Below are 20,275 nucleotides of genomic sequence, written 5' to 3'. Positions count from 1 at the left end.
AATTCTCTAGAAGGAATCAATAGCAGAATAACTGAGGCAGAAGAATGGATAAGTGACCTGGAAGATAAAATAGTAGAAATAACTGCCACAGAGCAGAATAAAGAAAAAAGAATGAAAAGAATTGAAGACAGTCTCAGAGACCTCTGGGACAACATTAAACGCACCAATATTTGAATTATAGGGTCCCCAGAAGAAGAAGAGAAAAAGAAAGGGTCTGAGAAAATATTTGAAGAATGTAAAATAGATAGCTAGTTGGAAGCATCTGCATAGCATGGGGAGATGAGCTTGGTGCTTTGTGACCACCTAGATAGGGAGGGTTCCAGGGAGATGCAAGATGGAGGGATGTGGGGATATATGTATACATATAGCTGATTCACTTTGTTATACAACAGAAACTAACGCAACATTGTAAAGCAATTATACTCCAATAAAGATATTTAAAAGACAAAAAAGAAAATATTTGAAGAGATTATAGTCAAAAACTTCTCTAATGTGGGGAAGGAAATAGTCAATCAAGTACAGGAGGGACAGAGAGTCCCATACAGGATAAATCCAAAGAGAAACATGCCAAGACACATATAACAATCAAACTATCAAAAATTAAATACAAAGAAAAAATATTAAAAGCAAGGGATAAAAAACAAATAACATACAAGGGAATCCCCATAAGGTTAACAGCTGACCTTTCAGCAGGCACTCTGCAAGCCAGAAGTGAGTGGCAGGACATATTTAAAGTGGTGAAAGGGAAAAACCTACAACCAAGATTACTCTACCCAGCAAGGATCTCATTCAGATTCAAAGGAGAAGTTAAAACCTTTACAGACAAGCAAAAGTTAAGAGAATTCAGCACCACCAAACCAGCTTTACAACAAATGCTAAAGGAACTTCTCTAGGCAGGAAACACAAGAGAAGGAAAAGACCTACAAAAACAAACCCAAAACAATTAAGAAAATGGTAATAGGAACATACATATTGATAATTACCTTAAATGTAAATGGATTAAATGTTCCGAACAAAAGACACAGACTGGCTGAATGGATGCAAAAGCAAGACCCGTATATATGATGACTACAAGAAACCCACTTCAGACCTAGGGACACATACAGACTGAAAGTGAGGGGAGGGAAAAAGATATTCCATGCAAATGGAAATTTAAAAAAAGCTGGAGTAGCAATACTCAGACAAAATAGACATTAAAATAAAGATTATTACAAGAGACAAAGAAAGACACTACATAATGATCAAGGGATCAATCCAAGAAGAAGATATAACAATTGTAAATATTTATGCACCCAACATAGGAGCATCTCAATACATAAGCCAAGTGCTAACAGCCATAAAAGGGGACATCAACAGTAACACATTCATAGTGGGGGACTTTAACACCTCACACCAATGGACAGATCATCCAGACAGAAAATTAATACAGAAACATAAGCTTTAAATGACACAATAGACAAGATGGACTTAATATTTATAGGACATTCCATCCAAAAACAACAGAATACACTTTCTTTTCAAGTACTCGTAGGACATTCTCCAGGATAGATCACATCTTGAGTCACAAATCAAGCCTTGGTAAATTTAAGAATATTGAAATAGTATCAAGTATCTATTCTGACCACAACGCTATGAGACTAGATATCAATTACAGGGAAAAAAAAAACTGTAAAAAATAGTTTAAACACATGGAGGCTAAACAGTACACTACTAAATAACCAAGAGATAACTGAAGAAATCAAAGAGGAAATCAAAAAATACATAGAAACAGGGCTTCCCTGGTGGCTCAGTGGTTGAGAGTCCGCCAGCCGATGCAGGGGACACGGGTTCGTGCCCCGGTCTGGGAAGACCCCACATGCCGCGGAGCGGCTGGGCCCGTGAGCGATGGCCGCTGAGCCTGCATGTCCAGAGCCTGTGCTCTGCAACGGGAGAGGCCACAACAGTGAGAGGCCCGCGTTCCGCAAAAAAACAAAACAAAACAAAAAACATAGAAACAAATGACAATGAAAACACGATGACCCAAAACCTGTGGGATGCAGCAAAAGCAGTTCTAAGAGGGAAGTTTATAGCAATACAGTCCTACCTCAAGAAACAAGAAAAATCTCAAACAACCTAACCTTACACCAAAAGCAATTAGAGAAAGAAGAACAAAAAAACCCCAGAGTTAGCAGAAGGAAAGAAACCATGAAGTTCAGATCAGAAAACAATGAAAAAGAATTGAAGGAAACAATAGCAAAGATCAATAAAATTAACAGCTGGTTCTTTGAGAAGATGAACAAAATTGATAAACCATTAGCCAGACTCATCAAGAAAAAAAGGGAGAAGACTCAAATCAACAGAATTTGAAATGAAAAAGGAAAAGTAACAACTGACATTACAGAAATAAAAGAATCATGAGTAATTACTAAAAGCAACTCTATGCCAATAAAATGGAAAACCTGGAAGAAATGGACAAATGCTTAGAAAAGTACAACCTTCCAAGACTGAACCAGGAAGAAGTAGAAAATATAAACAGACCAATCACAAGCACTGAAATTGAAACTGTGATTAAAAATCTTCCAACAAACAAGTCCAGGACCAGATGGCTTCACAGGCGAATTCTATCAGACATTTAGAGAAGAGCTAACACCTATCCTTCTCAAACTCTTCCTAAATATAGCAGAGGGCGGAACACTCCCAAACTCATTCTACGAGGCCACAATCACCCTGATACCAAAACCAGACAAAGTTGTTACAAAAAAAGAAAACTACAGGCCAATATCACTGAGGAACATAGATGCAAAAGTCCTCAACAGAATACTAGCAAACAGAATCCAAGAACACATTAAAAGGATCATACACCATGATCAAGTGTGGTTTATCCCAGGAATGCAAGGATTCTTCAGTATATGCAAATCAATCAATGTGATACACCATATTAACAAACTGAAGGATAAAAACCATATGATAATCTTAAAAGATGCAGAAAAAGCTTTTGACAAAATTCAGCACCCATTTATGATAAAAACTCTCCAGAAAGTGGGCATAGAGGGAACCTACCTCAACATAATAAAGGCCATATATGACAGACCCACAGCCAGCATTCTCAGTGGTGAGAAACTGAAACCATTTCCTCTAAGATCAGGAACAAGACAAGGTTGCCCACTCTCACCACTATTATTCAACATAGTTTTGGCAGTTTTAGCTACGGCAGTCAGAGAAGAAAAAGACATAAAAGGAATCGAAACCGGAAAAGAAGTAAAACTGTCACTGTTTACAGATGACATACTATACATAGAGAATCCTAAAGATGCTACCAGAAAACTACTAGAGCTATCAATGAATTTGGTAAAGTAGCAGGATACAAAATTAATGCACAGAAATCTGTTGCATTCCTATAAACTAATGACGAAAAATCTGAAGGAGAAAATGAGGAAACACTCCCATTTACCACTGCAACAAAAAGAATAAAATACCTAGGAATAAACCTACCTAAGGAGACCAAAGGCCTGTATGCAGAAAACTGTAAGACACTGATGAAAGAAACTAAAGATGATACAAACAGATGGAGAGATATACCGTGTTCTTGGATTGGAAGAATCAATATTGTGAAAATGACTATACTACCCAAAGCAATCTGCAGATTCAGTGCAATCCCTATCAAACTACCAATGGCATTTTTCACAGAACTAGAAGAAAAAATTTTAGTTTGTGTGGAAACACAAAAGACCCCGAGTAGCCAAAGCAATCTTTTTCTTCTTTTTTTATAAATTTATTTATTTATGGCAGCATTGAGTCTTCATTGCTGGGTGTGGGCTTTCTCTGGTTGTGGTGAGCGAGGGCTACTCTTTGTTGTGGTACGTGGGCTTCTCATTGCAGTGGCTTCTGTTGCGGAGCACAGTCTCTAGGTGCACGGGCTTCAGAAGTTGTGCAATGTGGCTTCAGTAGTTGTGGCACATGGGCTCAGTAGTTGTGGTTCGTTGGTGCTAGAGCACAGGCTCCGTGGTTTTGGAGCACGGGCTTAGTTGCTCTGCAGCATGTGGGATCTTCCCACACCAGGGCTCAAACCCATGTCCTCTGCATTGGCAAGCCGATTCTTAACCACTGTGTTACCAGGGAAGTCCCCCAAAGCAATCATGAGAAAGAAAAACGGAGCTGGAGGAATCAGGCTCCCTGACTTTATACTACAAAGTGACAGTAATCAAGACAGTATGGTACTGGCACAAAAACAGACATATAGATCAATGGAACAGGATAGAAAGCCCAGAGATAAACCTATGCACATATGGTCAGCTTATGTTTGATAAAGGAGGCAAGAATATACAGTGGAGAAAAGACAACCTCTTCATTAAGTGGTGCTGAGAAAACTGGACAGCTACATATAAAAGAATGAAATTAGAACACTTCCTAACACTATATACAAAAATAAACTCAAAATGGATTAAACACCTAAAATGTAAGGCCAGACACTATCAGACTCTTAGAGGAAAACATTGGCCAGTCTATGAGATAAATCACAGCAAGATCCTTTTTGACCCACCTCCTAGAGAAATGGAAATAAAAGGAAAAATAAACAAATGGGACCTAATGAAACTTAAAATCTTTTGCTCAGCAAAGGAAACCATAAACAAGACAAAAAGACAACCCTCAGAATGGGAGAAAATATTTGCAAACGAAGCAACTGACAAAGGATTAATCTCCAAAATTACAAGCAGCTCATGCAGCTCAATATCAAAAAAAAACAGCCCAATCCAAATGTGGGCAGAAGACCTCAATAGACATTTCTGCAAAGAAGATATACAGATTGCCAACAAACAAATGAAAGGATGCTCAACATCACTAATCATTAGAGAAAGGCAAATCAAAACCACAGTGACCTATCACCTCACACCAGTCAGAATGGCCATCATCAAAAAGCCTACAAGCAATAAATGCTGGAGATGGTGTGGAGAAAAGGGAACCCTCTTGCACTGTTGGTGGGAATGTAAACTGATACAGCCACTATGGAGAACAGTATGGAGGTTCCTCAAAATAAAAATAGAGCTACCATATGACCCATCAATCCCACTACTGGGCATATTCCCTGAGAAAACCATAATTCAAAAAGAGACATGTGGGCTTCCCTGGTGGCGCAGTGGTTGAGAGTCCACCTGCCGATGCAGGGGACAGGTTCTCATGAACCTAGGGGCAGGACAGGAATAGAGATGGAGATGTAGAGAATGGACTTGAGGACACGAGGAGGGGGAAGGGTAAGCTGGGACTAAGTGAGAGAGTAGCATTGACATATATACACTACCAAATGTAAAATAGATAGCTACTGGGAAGCAGCTGCATAGCACAGGGAGATCAGCTTGGTGCTTTGTGACCACCTAGAGGGGTGGGATAGGGAGGGTGGGAGGGAGATGCAAGAGGGAGGAGATATGGGGATATATTTATATGTACAGCTGGTTCACTGTGTTATACAGCAGAAACTAACTCAACATTGTAAAGCAATTATATTCCAATAACGATGTTAAAAAAAAAAAGGTTAAAAAGAAAAAATCCTCCTGGATTAGGACACATAGGTTTTCGAGGCAGAAGTCCAGTATGACTCCATTGCCTGGCAAAGTAATAAAGTTATCCTTTAATACTTCAGCACCACCCCCCCCCAAAAATAAAAGAAGAAGAATATACTCTGTTGTCAATAATAATTCCGTGGAGGGGAATTAATTTTTCCATTAAAGGGATGTGTTTAGGGTCTTTTTTTTTTTTTTTTCTGGCTGTGTTGGGTCTTTGTTGCTGTGTGCAGGCTTTCTCTAGTTGTGACGAGTGGGGGCTACTCTTCGTTGCGGTGCACAGGCTTCTCATTGCGGTGGCTTCTCTTGTTGCAGAGCATGGGCTCTAGGTGCATGGGCTTCAGTAAATGTGGAGCGCGGGCTCAGTAGTTGTGGCGCGCGGGCTTAGTTGCTCTGCAGCACGTGAGATCTTCCCGGACCAGGGCTCAAACCTGTGTCCCCTGCATTGGCAGGCGGCTTTTTAACCACTGCGCCACCAGGGAAGCCCTGGAATGTGTTTAAATAGAAGTGAAAATGTTGAATACACTCTGTTGAACTAAAAAAAAATAATAATAATTAAAAAGCTCCAAAATAAACATCTCAAATCATATTACCAGGAGACCTGTGAGTTGTAGCTTGAAGTATGAGTAGGGACAAAAATTCAGTATGAAAATGGTATGTTGTCTTTATACTTTATAATTCCCTGATATTAGGGAATTATTGGTTTTTTATTTATTTTTATTATTTTTATTTATCAAATAGCCTGGGCTTGATGGTAGAAACAAAGGAAATGGCTTTACTCTTCTCTCTGTTTTTTTTAGAAGTATTTTTTTAATTTATTAATTTATTTTTGGCCACGTTGGGTCTTCGTTGTTACACGTGGGCTTTCTCTAGTTGTGACAAGTGGGGGCTACTCTTCATTGCGGTGCGTAGGCTTCTCATTGTGGTGCCTTCTCTTTGTTGCAGAGCACAGGCTCTAAGCACGCAGGCTTCAGTAGTTGTGACACGTGGGCTCAGTAGTTGTGGCTCATGGGCTCTAGGGCGCCGGCTCAGTAGTTGTAGCGTACGGGCTTAGTTGCTCCGCAGCATGTGGGATCTTCCCGGACCAGGGATCGAACCATGTGTCCCCTGCATCGGCAGGCAGATTCTCAACCACTGCACCACCAGGGAAGCCCCAACTCTTCTCTCTTTAAAGTGGTTGTTTTGAGTCTCCCTTTCCCGTCCTTGAATAATATATAAAGTAGAACTCATAGCTTTTGGCAAGGGGGTTATAGTCACATATTATACATATCAGTATATTTAAACTTCAGTCCAAGCATTGATGATGTTAGGGAATTACTGGGTTTTTATTTTGTTTTTATTTTTATTATTTTTTTCTTGAAGTATAGTTGATTATAATGCGTTAAGTTTCTGGTGTACCGCAAATTTATTCAGTTATGTATATATCCATATATATTCTTTTTCATTATAGGTTATTACAAGATATTGAATATAGTACCATACCCTGTACTATATGGTACAGCCTTGTTGTTTATCTATTTTATATGTAGTAATTTGTATCTGGTAATCTCCCCCAACTTTCCCCTTTGATAACCATAAGTTTGTTTTGTATGTTTGTGAGTCTGTTTCTGTTTTGTAAACACATTTATTTATATCATATTTTAGCTTCCACATATAAATGATATCATGTGATATTTGTCTTTTCTGTCTGACTTACTTAGTATGATAATCTCTATGTCCATCCATGTTGCTGCGAATGGTATTATTTCATTCTTTTTTATGGCTGAGTAGTGTTCCATTGTGTATATATATGTACCATGTCTTCTTTATCCATTCACCTGTCGATGGACATTTAGGTTGTTTCCATGTCTTGGCTGTTGTAAATAGTGCTACTGTGAACATTGGGGTGCATGTGTCTTTTTGAATTATAGTTTTCTCAGGATATATGCCCAAGAGTGGGATTGCTGGATCATATGGTAACTCTATTTTTAGTTTTCTGTGGAACCTTCATACTGTTTTCCACAGTAGCTACACCACCTTACATTCCCACCAACAGTGTAGGAAGGTTCCCTTTCCTCCATACCCTCTCCAACATTTGTTATTTGTAGATTTTAATGATGGCCATTCTGACCGGCATGAGGTGGTACCTCATTGTAGTTTTTTTTTTTAACATCTTTATTGGAGTATAATTGCTTTACAATGGTGTGTTAGTTTCTGCTTTATAACAAAAAAATATGGAATGCTTCACGAATTTGCTTGTCATCCTTGCACAGGGTCCACGCTAATCTCTGTGCCGTTCCAGTTTTAGTATATGTGCTGCCGAAGCAAGCACTCATTGTAGTTTTGATTTATATTTCTCTAACAATTAGCAGTAGTGAGCATCTTTTCATGTGCCTATTGGCCATCTGTATGTCTTCTTTGGAAAAATGTCTGTTTAGGTCTTCTGCCCAATTTTTGATTGGGTTGTTTGCTTTTTTGTTATTCAGTTGTATGAGCTGTTTGTATATTTTGGAAATTAAGCCCTTGTCGGTCACATCATTGGCAAATATTTTCCCTCAGTACATAGGTTGTCTGTTCATTTTGTTTATGGTTTCTTTTGCTGAGCAAAATCTTATAAGTTGATTAGGTCCCATTTGTTTATTTTTGCTTTTATTTCTATTGCCTTGGGAGACTGACCTAAGAAAACATTGCTACAATTTATGTCAGAGAATGTTTTGCCTGTGTTCTCTTCTAGGAGTCTTATGGTGTCCTGTCTTATATTTAAGTCTTTAAGCCACTTTGAGTTTATTTTTTGTTTCTGGTGTGATGGAGTGTTCTAACTTCATTGATTTACATGCAGCTGTCCAGCTTTCCCAGCACCACTTGCTGAAGAGACTTTTTTCCCTCCATTGTGTATTTTGCCTTCTTTGTCAGATACTGACTGTAGGTGTGTCTGGGGGGAAATTATTCTTAATTTTCTTATTTATAATAATGGCATTATGACTTTGTAGAAGAATATGCCTACTTTTAAGAGATGCATGCTTAAGTATGTATGGGAGTGAAGTGTTATCCTGTCTGCAGTTTCTTCAAATGGTTCAGCTCAAAATATAGAGTGAGCAAATATGGCAAAATGTTAACAATTATTGAATCTAGGTAGTAATTATATGGGTGTTTGTGACGGTTCATTTTATGTATCAACTTGACTGGGCTACAGGGTGCCCAGATATTTGGTCAAACATTATTCTGGGTTTTTCTGAGAATGTTTCTGAATGAGATGAGAAAATCTTTTTTCTCCATACCTGTCAATAAGGACCACCACTAGTGGTTTGCTTAAACTGGCAAAGCCAATAATATACCTTCACTGTCATGCCTTAGGGGTATATCAGCTCTCCAGCCCTATATCATAATTTAGTTGACAAGGATCTTGATCACCTTTCCCTTCTATAAGATATCACACTGGCCAATTACATTGATGACGTTATGCTGATTGGACCTACTGAGCAAGAAGTAGCAACTTATTGGTAAGACATTTGCATGTTAAAGGATGGGAAAGAAATCTACCAAAAATTCAGGGGCCTTCTACTTCAGTGAAACTTCTAGGGCTCAAGTGGTGTGGGCATGTCAAGATCTCCCTTTAAGGTAAAGGATAAGTTATTGCTCTGGCACCTCTTACAACCAAAAACCTGGCACAACACATAGTAGTCCTCTTTGGATTTTGGAGGTAACATATTCCTCATGTGATGTGTTACTCCAACCCATTTACTGAGTGATCTGAAAAGGCACTAATTTTGAGTGGGGCCCAGAACAAGAGAAGGCTCTGCATCGGTCCAGGCTGCCATGCAAGCTGCTCTGCCATTCGGGCCACAGGATCCAGCAGATCCGATGGGGCTTAGACTGTCATGGCAGGTAGGGATGCTGCATGGAGCCTTTGGTGGCCCCTGTAGGTGAATCATAAGTCAGGCTCTTAGGATTTTGGAGAAAAATTCTGTCATCCTCTGCAAATAACTACTTTCCTTTTAAGTAATAACTCTTGGCCTGCTACGGGGCCTGAGTAAAAGGCTTAACGGTGGGCCACAAAGTTACCATGTGACCTGAATTACCTGTCATGAGCTGGGTGTCATCTGACCCACCAAGCCATAAGATTGGGTGAGCACAGCAGCACTCTGTCATCAAATGAAGGTGGTACATATGAAATTGGGCCTGAGCAGGCCCTGAAGGCACAATAAATTACATGAAGTGGTGGCCAAATGCCTGTGGTTTCCCACTCTTGCTGCACTACCTTCTCTCCCCCAGCCTGCACCTGTGGCCACATGGGGAGTTCCCTATGATCAATTGACACAAGAAGGGGAGACTTAGGCCTGATTTACAGGTGGCTCTGCATAATCTGTAGGGACCACATTAAAGTAGACAACTGCAACACTACAGCTTCTGTCTGGGACATCCCTGAAGGAAAGTAGTGAAGGGAAATCCTCCCACTGGGCAGAACTTTGAGCAGTGTACTACCACTCCACAGGGAAGGAAAGGAAGAGAATGTCTAGAATATAGGCCATCCCTTAGGGCATCTCTTAGTATTGCCATGCCTTGTGATAAATGTCAATGGAAAACTCCAACAACCTGGTCTAGGCAGAACTACTAATGGCCCAGACCCTTCAGAAATGAAGATTTGGATTACCCCAGCAAGTAAAGGACCAGGACCAGCTGATTTGCTTGCTGAAGGCAAACATAATAAAAAAAATGTAATGGAAGAAAGCAGTGATAAATACCAGCTGTGACCATATGATGACTTATAGAAATGAGGATTATAATTGTCATGTGTATTTCCTCCTTATTTGGTTATGAATATGTTCACATGGGTGTATGTGTATATGTATATGTATATATTTGTAAATACATATATATATATATATATATATGGCAAATATCTTTGTTCTTTTCCTGCTCTTATTCTCTTATCATATAATGACTGTGTCATTATATTTGAGTATTGTTATTTTTATATCATAGTTTTTAAGTTACAGGGTATCAAGGAGAAGAGTAATCCTCACTTTAGGACTTTACCTCCTCTTCTGGCAAAGGGGTTAATACATTTTTGGTTGTACACAGCACAGTTGTATCATGTTTGGTGATCCATGATCTTGTTATTGTCTTTATTTGGAGATTAAGTATGGTTTAAGGCAAAGTGTATGGGTGCCAAGTTGACAAGGGGTGGACTTGTGATGGTTAATTTTATGTGCCAGCTTGACTAGGCCAGAGGGTGCCCGGATAATTTGGTCAAGCCTTGTTCTCGGTGTGTCTGTGAGGGTGTTTCTGGAGGACAGTAACATTTGAAATGGTGGACTGGGTAAAGCAGAGTGCCCTCCTCGTGGTGGCTGGGTCTCATCAAGTCACTTGAAGACCTGAGTAGACCAAAAAGGCTGAGGAAGAAGGAACTTTCTGCCTGCCTGACTGCCTTTGAGCTGGGACATCAATTTTTTTTCCTGCTTTCAAATGTTGAACTGAAACATTGGCTCTTCCTTGGTCTCAAGCTTGTGGGAATTCAGACTAGAACTATGCCATTGGCTGACTGCAGCATTGCTGCATTGCTGACTGCAGATCTCAGCAATTGCAGACTGCAGATCTCAGGACTTGTCAGCCCCTATAATTGTGTGAGCCAATTCCTTATAATAAATAAATACACAGACATTTGCACACACATATACACATCCTATTGGTTCTGTTTCTGGTGAACACTGACTATATAATATAGTATTTATTGTTTTTATTTTTTTTATTTTCTGTATGCTTCAAAATTTCCGTGTTGAAAAATTGGGAGAAAAAGTCATTCAAATCTCAGTCAAAACTTCAATCTCTCATCCAGTTCAAGGCTTCTACCTTATGCTTACTTTATCTCATGTCTGACCTATGCTTCTCCAAATAAGCAGTGTGGCAAGTGGGTGTGATCTGTTTCTTTATTCTCATTGCTCCCCTTTGCTCCTAGTCCTCTGCTATATCTAGCTTCTTCCAGGTTGTCAGTGAGGGTGAATGTTGAGTGAGAACACAAAGCAAAAGGGTAGAATCTTTCTCGACTGGTGCTGGTATAATCTAGTACTGGTGCCCTTTGTGTGGCTAATGACCAAATACTGCCTGTTTTTCTCTATCACAGAATGTGTGTGTGTGTGTGTGTGTGCGCACATGCGCACGCACACGCAGTTATTTCCTCCCTACCAACTAGGGACCTTGGCAATGTACCATTCATTCTGTGGGCAATGCATTTTCCAGCTATCTCTTATGAATCCCTCTCTTCCTCTTGTTCAAGTGACACTCCCTTAGGGTCCTACAGCTATAGGTAGCTTTTTTTTTTTTTTCGTGAAAGCAAAGCTTGACTGTCTTCCAAAGTGTCCACTTGGTCACAGGGTATATTCTTATCATACCACCACGTAAAAGGGCAGACTTCTCTTGTTGCTGCCTCTTCTCCTTGCTCTATTCTATCTTTGACTTTATATATGTATCAGTTTATTTTTGCTGTGTAACAAACCTTTCTAAAACTTAGTGACTTAAAATAACACCCCTTTAATATTACGGTGCTTGGACAGCTGGGCAGTTCTGTTGATTGCAGCTGGGCTCCCTCATGCATCTGCAATCTGGTACAAGTCAGCTAAGTGGCTCTGGAGTTGTATTAGAGTGATTGGGCTGACTGGGTTATGTGTCTTTCATCATTCACCATCTAGCCTGTGCTGGTCCATGTGGCAGCAGAGCTCAGTGGGAGAGAGCAGAAATAATCAAGGCCCCTTGAGTCTTGGGCTTCAAGCTGGCACACCGTAACTTCCTTTTCTGTATGCCAAAGCAAGGCCCAAGCTTACCCCAGATTCAAGGAGTAGAAAATACTCTACCTCTTGATGGGAGAACCTGCAGTGTCATACTGCCAAGGGGAGAGGATGTAAGGAAGAGTAATAATTGCAGTAATTTTTGCTAACAATCTACTACAAGGTATGGATACATACTGCTAGACGTGTATGTAATCCCCCATGGTTCACTACCACCCTCATGGAAGGGAATTGTGCTGTGACCTTCTGGCACTCAGCTAATATCAGCTCCCTGATTTCTTTTAGGAGTTCTGCTCCCCTCCTTAATCTTTGGTGTGAGGCAGAGGGAGAAGAAAGACTATGTTCCTGTGCTCATTAACAATTTAATGAAGGCGAATTAATTATTCCATTAAAATGGAATTCAAAGTGGAGTTTAAATATAATAGAAGCAAAACATTGAAATGCATGTTCTAAACCAAACAACAGCAACAACAAAACTGCTTGTTAATAAGCATCAGAAATCAAATTCTCAGGAGACCTGTAGCTTTCTATGGGAAGGAAAGAAAAATAACAGCATTTTTCACTCACTTGTTCTATACAGTCCTTTGAAAGGCACTTGTTTTGGTGAATCCTGTCCAATGAATCTCTAACTCGGTAATGATGTTACATTGATATGTAAAGCACTCCTTTAACATATATCACTCTGATAGGACTGTGATAAACATTTCAACTAAAAACACTGTCTTTTTTAAAGGTATTAAGGAGCATCAATTCAATTATTCACAATCCAAGAGCTCCAGTAATAATTTATAAACAGAGCAAAGGAGGAGCCCAACATTTTAATAAAGATCTTGTTCAAGATTGTGGATTTGAGCATCTTGTTCCTATAATAGAAATGTGGGCAGATCAGCTGGCTTCCTTAAAGGTAAGGGGTTGAATATTCTTTACAGGCTTTGAAAATCTGTAGGAGTCCATGGCTTTATATACTTTTATTCTCAAGCAAAGTTTTATATTTGGTGTGCTTTTACTATAGACTTTTTCTTTATAATTGCACCTTACTGATGAAAAACGTTGGTTAATGAAAGTATCGTTATGCTCTGACTTCCTGACTTTTTTTCAAATTCTGGTGGCACTTACTGTTTAATACATTTATTTGGCACTGAATGTTTTGCCTTGAATTGCTAAGATAGATAACTGCCTTCTTACCAAATGAAAGATTAAAGATACTAATATGTGAGATCTGGGTATTAATTGGAGAGTGTTAAATAAGTGGAGGACTAAAATAAGAAGTTGAGAAAAGTAAGAATTTCCTGTATTTCTTTCTGTATTCTAGAGTTGCACTGTCTAATACAATAACCACTAAGCCACATGTAGCTTTTGATCACTTGAAATGTGACTAGTCCCAACTGAGATGTGCTGCAAGTATAAAAAATACACACTGGATTTAGAAGACTTATTATGGAGAAAAATAGTTAAAATATTGATTATCTGTTAAATGATAATATTTTGGATATATTGGGTTAAATATATTATTAAAATTGTCACCTACTTCTTTTTACTTTTTAAAATGTGGCTACTAGACACTATTACTGTGACACACATTACATTCCTTCTGGATGGCATTGTTCTAAAGGGCCAAGCACTGTGCCATGCACATAGTAGATGCTCAGTAAATATTTGTTTATAGATTGACCAGTCTTAAACTTCTAAACTTCCAGGAGCCCGGCCTCTTGTGCACAGTTTTAAATAGTTTAGGACAACATATCTAGGCCAGGAAAACTAAGTAGGCTGTCATGAAAATCAAGTCGAATTACTTTAGGCATCCTTTCGAATTAAAAACTTTCCAGGAGATACATACTGTAACATGGATGAATCTTGAAAATATCCTAAGTGAAAGAAGCCTGTCACAAAAGGCCACTTATTGTATGATTCCATTTTTTTAAATGAAATGCTCAGAATAGGCAAATCCATAGAAACAGAAAGTAGATTAGTAGTTACCCAAGGGCTGAGAGCAGGAGAGAATGAGGAATGACTGTAAGTGGATACAGGGTTTCTTTTTGGAGTGATGAAAATGTTCTAGAGTTGGATAATGGTGATGATTGCACATCTCTGTAAATAAGTCAAAACTACTGAATTGCACATTTAAAGAGGATGAATTTTATGGTATGTGAATTACATCTCAGTATATCTTATTTAAAAAATCAAGGGCAAAATATTAAGGACAAGCTTATTTTTTATTCATCAGTATTTCAAAATAATTACTTGAATAACATATGCTACTAATAAATAACATATAATTACTTTAAACATCCAGATTCCAGATGTAAGGCCTGGAGAAAACTAATTTAACAGACTTTTTCTAAACTGATAATGGTATTTTTAAAAATATTAATGATGATGGTTAATATATATATTAAACCTGCTTGGATAATTATATTTTATTAGCATTATTATGAAAACTTTAAAAATCAGTAATAGCATATTGTTTCTTTCGTAAAGGATTTGTATAAGTCCTTGAAAATACTATCTGCAGAACTGGTGCCTTGGCATAATTTAAAGAAGCAGGATGAAAGTGAAGGTGTCAAAGTTGAAGATCTGTTGTTTATAGTAGATACCATGTTAGAAGAAGTGGAAAATAAGGAAAAGGTAATACTACCTAATACTTACATAAATGTTCACATTTTAATGTACTCTTTATCTTAGAAACTAATAATGATATGGATATAGATATTCTACTAGAACTCTATTTCTCTTTTGAAAGTTTTTATTAAAGATTTGGAATAATTTTAAGATGTAAACTACCTTTTTCTTCCTCTCTTTTGGGCAGGACAGCAATATGCCAGACTTTCAAATTTTGCGAGCTATTGTTTCTCACTTCCAAAAATTATTTGATGTGCCTTCTTTAACTGGAGTCTATCCCCGAATGAATGAAGTTTATACTAGGCTTGGAGAAGTGAACAATGCTGTGAGAAACCTCCAGGAACTCTTAGAACTAGGTGATGACCCTTTGTCATTTTTGGCCCCCCATTTAAGAATTATTTTTAATAAATCAACAAAAAGTAGTTAAAAAATCAAGGCTAACTGAAGCATAAAGTGTTTGATTTAATGATTTTGAAAACTCTCTTTTAAAAGATCCTGTCCTTTTATTTCTCTTTTGCAGATAGTTCATCCTCATTGTGTGTGCTGGTGAGCACAGTTGGAAAATTGTGTAGGCTGGTTAATGAAGATGTGAATGAACAGGTTATGCAGCTATTGGGACCTGAAGACCTCCAAAGGTATTTATTTTGAAAAGGTTGCAAAGTACCATCCAGAATGTTTGGAGTGGTAAAATTAAAGACTTCCAAAACTTCATAAGTTATTTACCTTTCCTGTTTGGAATAGCATTTTTTAAAATAACTTGATAATCTAAAATAATCTCACACCTCAGGGATGGAGAGAATGTCAAGTATTTTCAAGATAAAAGTAGACTCTAAGGCCTATAGGTTTACATAGGGTGGGTCAGGACTGCAGCATTATTGCTATAAGCTTGTTTCCAAATTATATATGGAGAAATTCATACTTTATTAGCAACTTTATGTGAATTCAGAATATATAAGTCCAATTTTTAGTACATTACCATCAATCACTGATCACTAAATAATCACTAAGAGTATGTATATTATTTGATAAGAAGATGTTAAGGATTTTTTTTAAAAAGCTAGGCATCTCTGACATAAAACCTAATGTTTTTTTAAAATATCAAAATGTTATAGCTATACTCTTCCTCCCTCCTTCCCCAGATTTTATACTTCAACATATGTTCTGCAAGTTTTCCAAGAACCCTTACCTGACCCTTGAGTTTTCTGATACTTAATGCTTTTAAAAGGAATGTATGTCTCACTCTTGGTCTTTTTCTCCTTCCCACAGTTTTACTGATTACTGATACTTATTCTTAATGTTTAATAGAATACAGGATATAAAAGCCAATTCTTTTTAGAAAATGTTATAAAAGCATGGTCTCTTAAGAATCCTCAAGCTAAGTAGAAAATTCCTATATTAGGAATGTTATATAGATTTAACTTTAGAACAGATGATTACACTGATAATAGATTTTTTTTTTTTAGAAAAGTGTTACTAGATGAACAAAGAGCTGAAAAAGAATGGATTACAGTAAATGATCATTAAACTTAAATTAGCAGGACAATTTCTTTCCATTTTGAAATGTTCTATGAACAGTGAGATGCAAGTTGGAAATTCAGTGTAAACTGCATTTTTTTTTAAAGCATTATCAACAAATTGGAAGAACATGAGGAATTTTTCCCAGCATTTCAGGCATTTACTAATGATCTACTTGAAATCTTAGGTAAGATCTTTGTTGTTGGTGGTTAAAGTTTGAGTCTCAAGATGTCAGTGGGTTTGAGGAAACAGTGCTCCTTAGTCACTGTATTAGTGTTTTTACCCAGAGTTGTAGAAAGTGTCTGGAAACCACTAACAGTTCTGGAAACAAACTTCTAACTTGCAGTTAGAGTTGGTTGGGATTAGTCTGCAGAACAGAGAAGCATATATCCTTTAAGGAGCTGGGGGCTGCCTTTGTTTTAGGACCTTAAAATGAGAAATGACATTACTCTGGCTAGGCCCAGTGTAACCTTGACTCTGTCATTGGCTAATGAGAAATGTCCTTAGAATTTATGATCTTGGAAAGTGTCTTTTTTTTTCTTCTTCCTCCTTCTCCTTCTTTTTCTTCTCTCTCTTTTTTTTTTTTTTTTTTTCCCTTGCGTTATGCGGGCCTCTCACTGTTGTGGCCTCTCCCATTTGCGGAGCACAGGCTCCGGACGCGCAGGCTCAGCGGCCATGGCTCACGGGCCCAGCCGCTCCGCGGCATGTGGGATCCTCCCAAAACGGGGCACGAACCCGCATTTATTTTTTTTCTTGCGTTATGCGGGCCTCTCACTGTTGTGGCCTCTCCCATTTGCGGAGCACAGGCTCCGGACGCGCAGGCTCAGCGGCCATGGCTCACGGGCCCAGCCGCTCCGCGGCATGTGGGATCCTCCCAAAACGGGGCACGAACCCGCGTCTTCTGCATCGGCAGGCGGACTCTCAAGCACTGCGCCACCAGGGAAGCCCTCTTTTTTTTTTAAAGATAGTTCCTACTTACTGTGTTTTTTAGATATACAAATTAAATTTCCTTCTAAGGTGATGAGAAGTAATATAAAGTAAACATCTGTAGAAAGGAGATAAATTTATAAATCTGTTGAAGGGAAGAGATACATTTTACACTCTTGGTCAGATTGAGGGATTCAGTAGTAATATCTCTTAAAGGGAAAAAAAAAAAATGTAATTAGCTTAGGAATCATAGGCAAAATAGAGACCCAATTCTCTTTAAGTGTGATTATATATGGCTATAAAAATAATTTATCTTACTGTTAAGAACACTTTTTAGGGAATTCCTGGCGGTCCAGTGGTCATTAGGACTCTGGGCTTTCACTGCCGAGGGTGCAAGTTCAACCCCTGGCAGGGGAACTAAAATCCCTCAAGCTGCGCAGCGTGGCCAAAAAAACCCCCACTTTTTAAAAAGGTTAAAGTGATTTATTTATTAATTCTTTTTTTTCCCATATAGCTCATTTGAAATTGAAAGTGTTTTTTTGTTTTTGTTTTTTGTTGTTTGGAAAAATGTAATTTAAAAGTTTAACTTGAGATGTGGAATTGTATAAATGTGTTGCCTTGTATCTCAAAGAGCCTTGTTTCCTGCAATAATATGATTTTACTTGCTTTGGCGTAGCAATTAAACAATGAGTTTCTTGTCATTAATAAACATTTTAATAGGTGTGCTAGCAACACTTACTTCAGAATCCTTCTATAGAAACTTCCCCTCAGATAGGATACTCAGCATGGTTCATGTAGGATCATTTGCTTCAATTCAACAGGTGTGATTTTAGAATGCGGGTCAGGGAATAACTTGATCTTTGTACCTTACCACAATGTAAGATGTGAACCAAATTCTCTGCTGTAGATTTGCTCATATTTTTTCCTTTCCTATATTTTGATAACTGGATTCAGATAAGGATTCTGACTGAAGTCAGGAGCTTAAACAGCATGGGTCATGTGTTTTGGCTAAAGGAAGAACAATCAAAATCCAGCTAAACATGGAGGGAGAGAGATGGAATCCAAGGAATCATGTTTATGTAAAGGAAGTGAGTTTATGAACAGTGAACTAGCAGAATAATCTAGAAAAAAGTGGTGAGAATTTAGAGAACCTGCCACTGGGGCTTACCTTAAGTAGGGCTGGAGTCTACATAATCAGAGAAAGGACCTTCCTTAGTGGCTAGGAACTTCCAGATGGTGAATTCTAACTTAGGCTGGTTGGAGGAAGATAGTCTTAGGAAGAGAAGTCAAATTCGGAAAGAACCTGGCAGAGAAGAACCTGAACTATCTTGTAGGCTGGACCAGGCTAAGCTCTATAATACATTGCATCTGAGATTTTACTCTGAGACACCTCACACCTTTTATTAGGTAGATAGGCTTCATCCTAAAAGGTAGACCTAAGAGCCATCCTACTAATGAGAAATCTTTATCATAGATTTAGGACAGGACTGTGTTCCAAGAGAAGAAATCCCTAAGTCCTTAGATGGGGGCCAATGAGAGAGAGTGCCTCTACTGGGGATTTCACCATGTAGGGTCACCCATGTAGTTAAAGAGACAGTAACATAATATCATAAATGTTGCTAGTAGGATCTGTTAATAAGAGCACACTGCTAATGAGATTAATATCAGAGTCAGAGGGTGCTTTTGTAGGTGTGTGGTAGCTTTTCTTTTGCCCTGTGAAGCATCTGTGTCTGAATCAGTGATACACTCATCACCACTATTGGAGAAAAGTTTCATGTGCATGAAAGCACTAGTGATGTTGCCTTTGTGTCTGAAGTTTGCCTCTGAATAGAGGTTCTCATTTCATCTGAGCCTAACAGTGGATAAAGCTATTCTTTTATTATTGTTGTTTTTCTATTACAGAAATTGATGACTTGGATGCCATTGTACCTGCAGTAAGGAAATTAAAAATACTTTCATCCTGAAAACAAATCATTTTTACTGTGTAAATTGCATTCTTAACATTCTAAATATTTTGTAGGATTGATCTTACTCTGAGACAAGGGTTATAAAATGTATATACTCTCAGAATTCACCCCCTTCTTTCTGTTGAGTCCTTCTCCATCCATATAATTTTTATTAACTTTGAGATTCTTTTATAGAAAACATTGCTAAGTTTAATTACTAAATTAACTTTAGATCCTTTAATCATTTCTTAAGCAATTCTTGAGTGCTTAAAATGTAAGATTGTTTTAAAGTACAGTGTGTAAGAGAGAAACTCAGGGAGAGAGTGCAAGTAATAGAAAGGTTGCATTTAAGTTCAGAGTGTTTTGGCCTGGGAACAAGGAATGCCAGTGGCTCTCTTTAGTCCAGCCAGCAGGAAGCTGTTGCTTTCCTGGCAAGGAAATGGCACATTCTATTAAGATATCCCTTATGGCACTTGCCCTTTCAGAGCAGAAGGAAGAAAAGGAAGAAGGAAAAAAGTTTTTATCTTGTTAGGGTAGGAAATGAATTATGAGGTAAAATAGATGAGTGGATGTGAGTCTCTCATAAAATGTCCTTTTTGCTATCTTGATGTGATGTACTTTTTATAAGGGCATGAAATCTTAAATAAAATTTTTGTTATGAATTTCCAAACGTAAATGTTCTCAGTGACTTACTTGTATTCCTCACCAATAATGAGTCTTATTCTCTTACTAGGCTGAGCCTTCCTTGGGCACCCTTCCTGGTTCACCTTTGCTGCGTTTTACATAAGAGTAGCTTTCTTGATGCTTTCTACTTATTCTCTGTTCTCCATATTCATTCTGATTTTCTTAAAGGACAGGTGTTTGGCTTCACATCCGTGAGTACCGGCCACTTTTGGTTACTGCTGCTCCCTCACCCCCTACCCCCACTTTTTTTTTTTTTTGCGGTACGCGGGCCTCTCACTGTTGTGGCCTC

At 38.2% G+C, this 20,275-nt stretch overlaps 1 protein-coding gene across 2 annotated transcripts in view; it reads left to right on the top strand.

The window, feature by feature from the left end:
• The window catches only part of CEP70 (centrosomal protein 70), a 79,841-nt gene extending 59,868 nt beyond the window's left edge, over positions 1–19,973 (top strand). For both annotated transcript variants that reach the window (XM_007464361.1, XM_007464360.1), the window contains 6 exons: positions 13,029–13,199; positions 14,774–14,920; positions 15,102–15,270; positions 15,435–15,549; positions 16,537–16,616; positions 19,259–19,973. In XM_007464361.1, coding sequence (XP_007464423.1) covers positions 13,029–13,199; positions 14,774–14,920; positions 15,102–15,270; positions 15,435–15,549; positions 16,537–16,616; positions 19,259–19,320 — 744 coding nt within the window. In that variant the 3' untranslated portion in view covers positions 19,321–19,973. The remainder of the gene's footprint in view (positions 1–13,028; positions 13,200–14,773; positions 14,921–15,101; positions 15,271–15,434; positions 15,550–16,536; positions 16,617–19,258) is intronic.
• Positions 19,974–20,275: the final 302 nt, after the last annotated feature.

The sequence above is a fragment of the Lipotes vexillifer genome, unplaced genomic scaffold (genome assembly GCF_000442215.2).
Source record: "Lipotes vexillifer unplaced genomic scaffold, Lipotes_vexillifer_v1.1 scaffold957, whole genome shotgun sequence".
NCBI classification, from domain to species: Eukaryota; Metazoa; Chordata; class Mammalia; order Artiodactyla; family Lipotidae; genus Lipotes; species Lipotes vexillifer.
The sequence above is the reverse complement of the archived record's forward strand: the minus strand, read 5'-3'. Positions and strand labels throughout refer to the sequence as shown.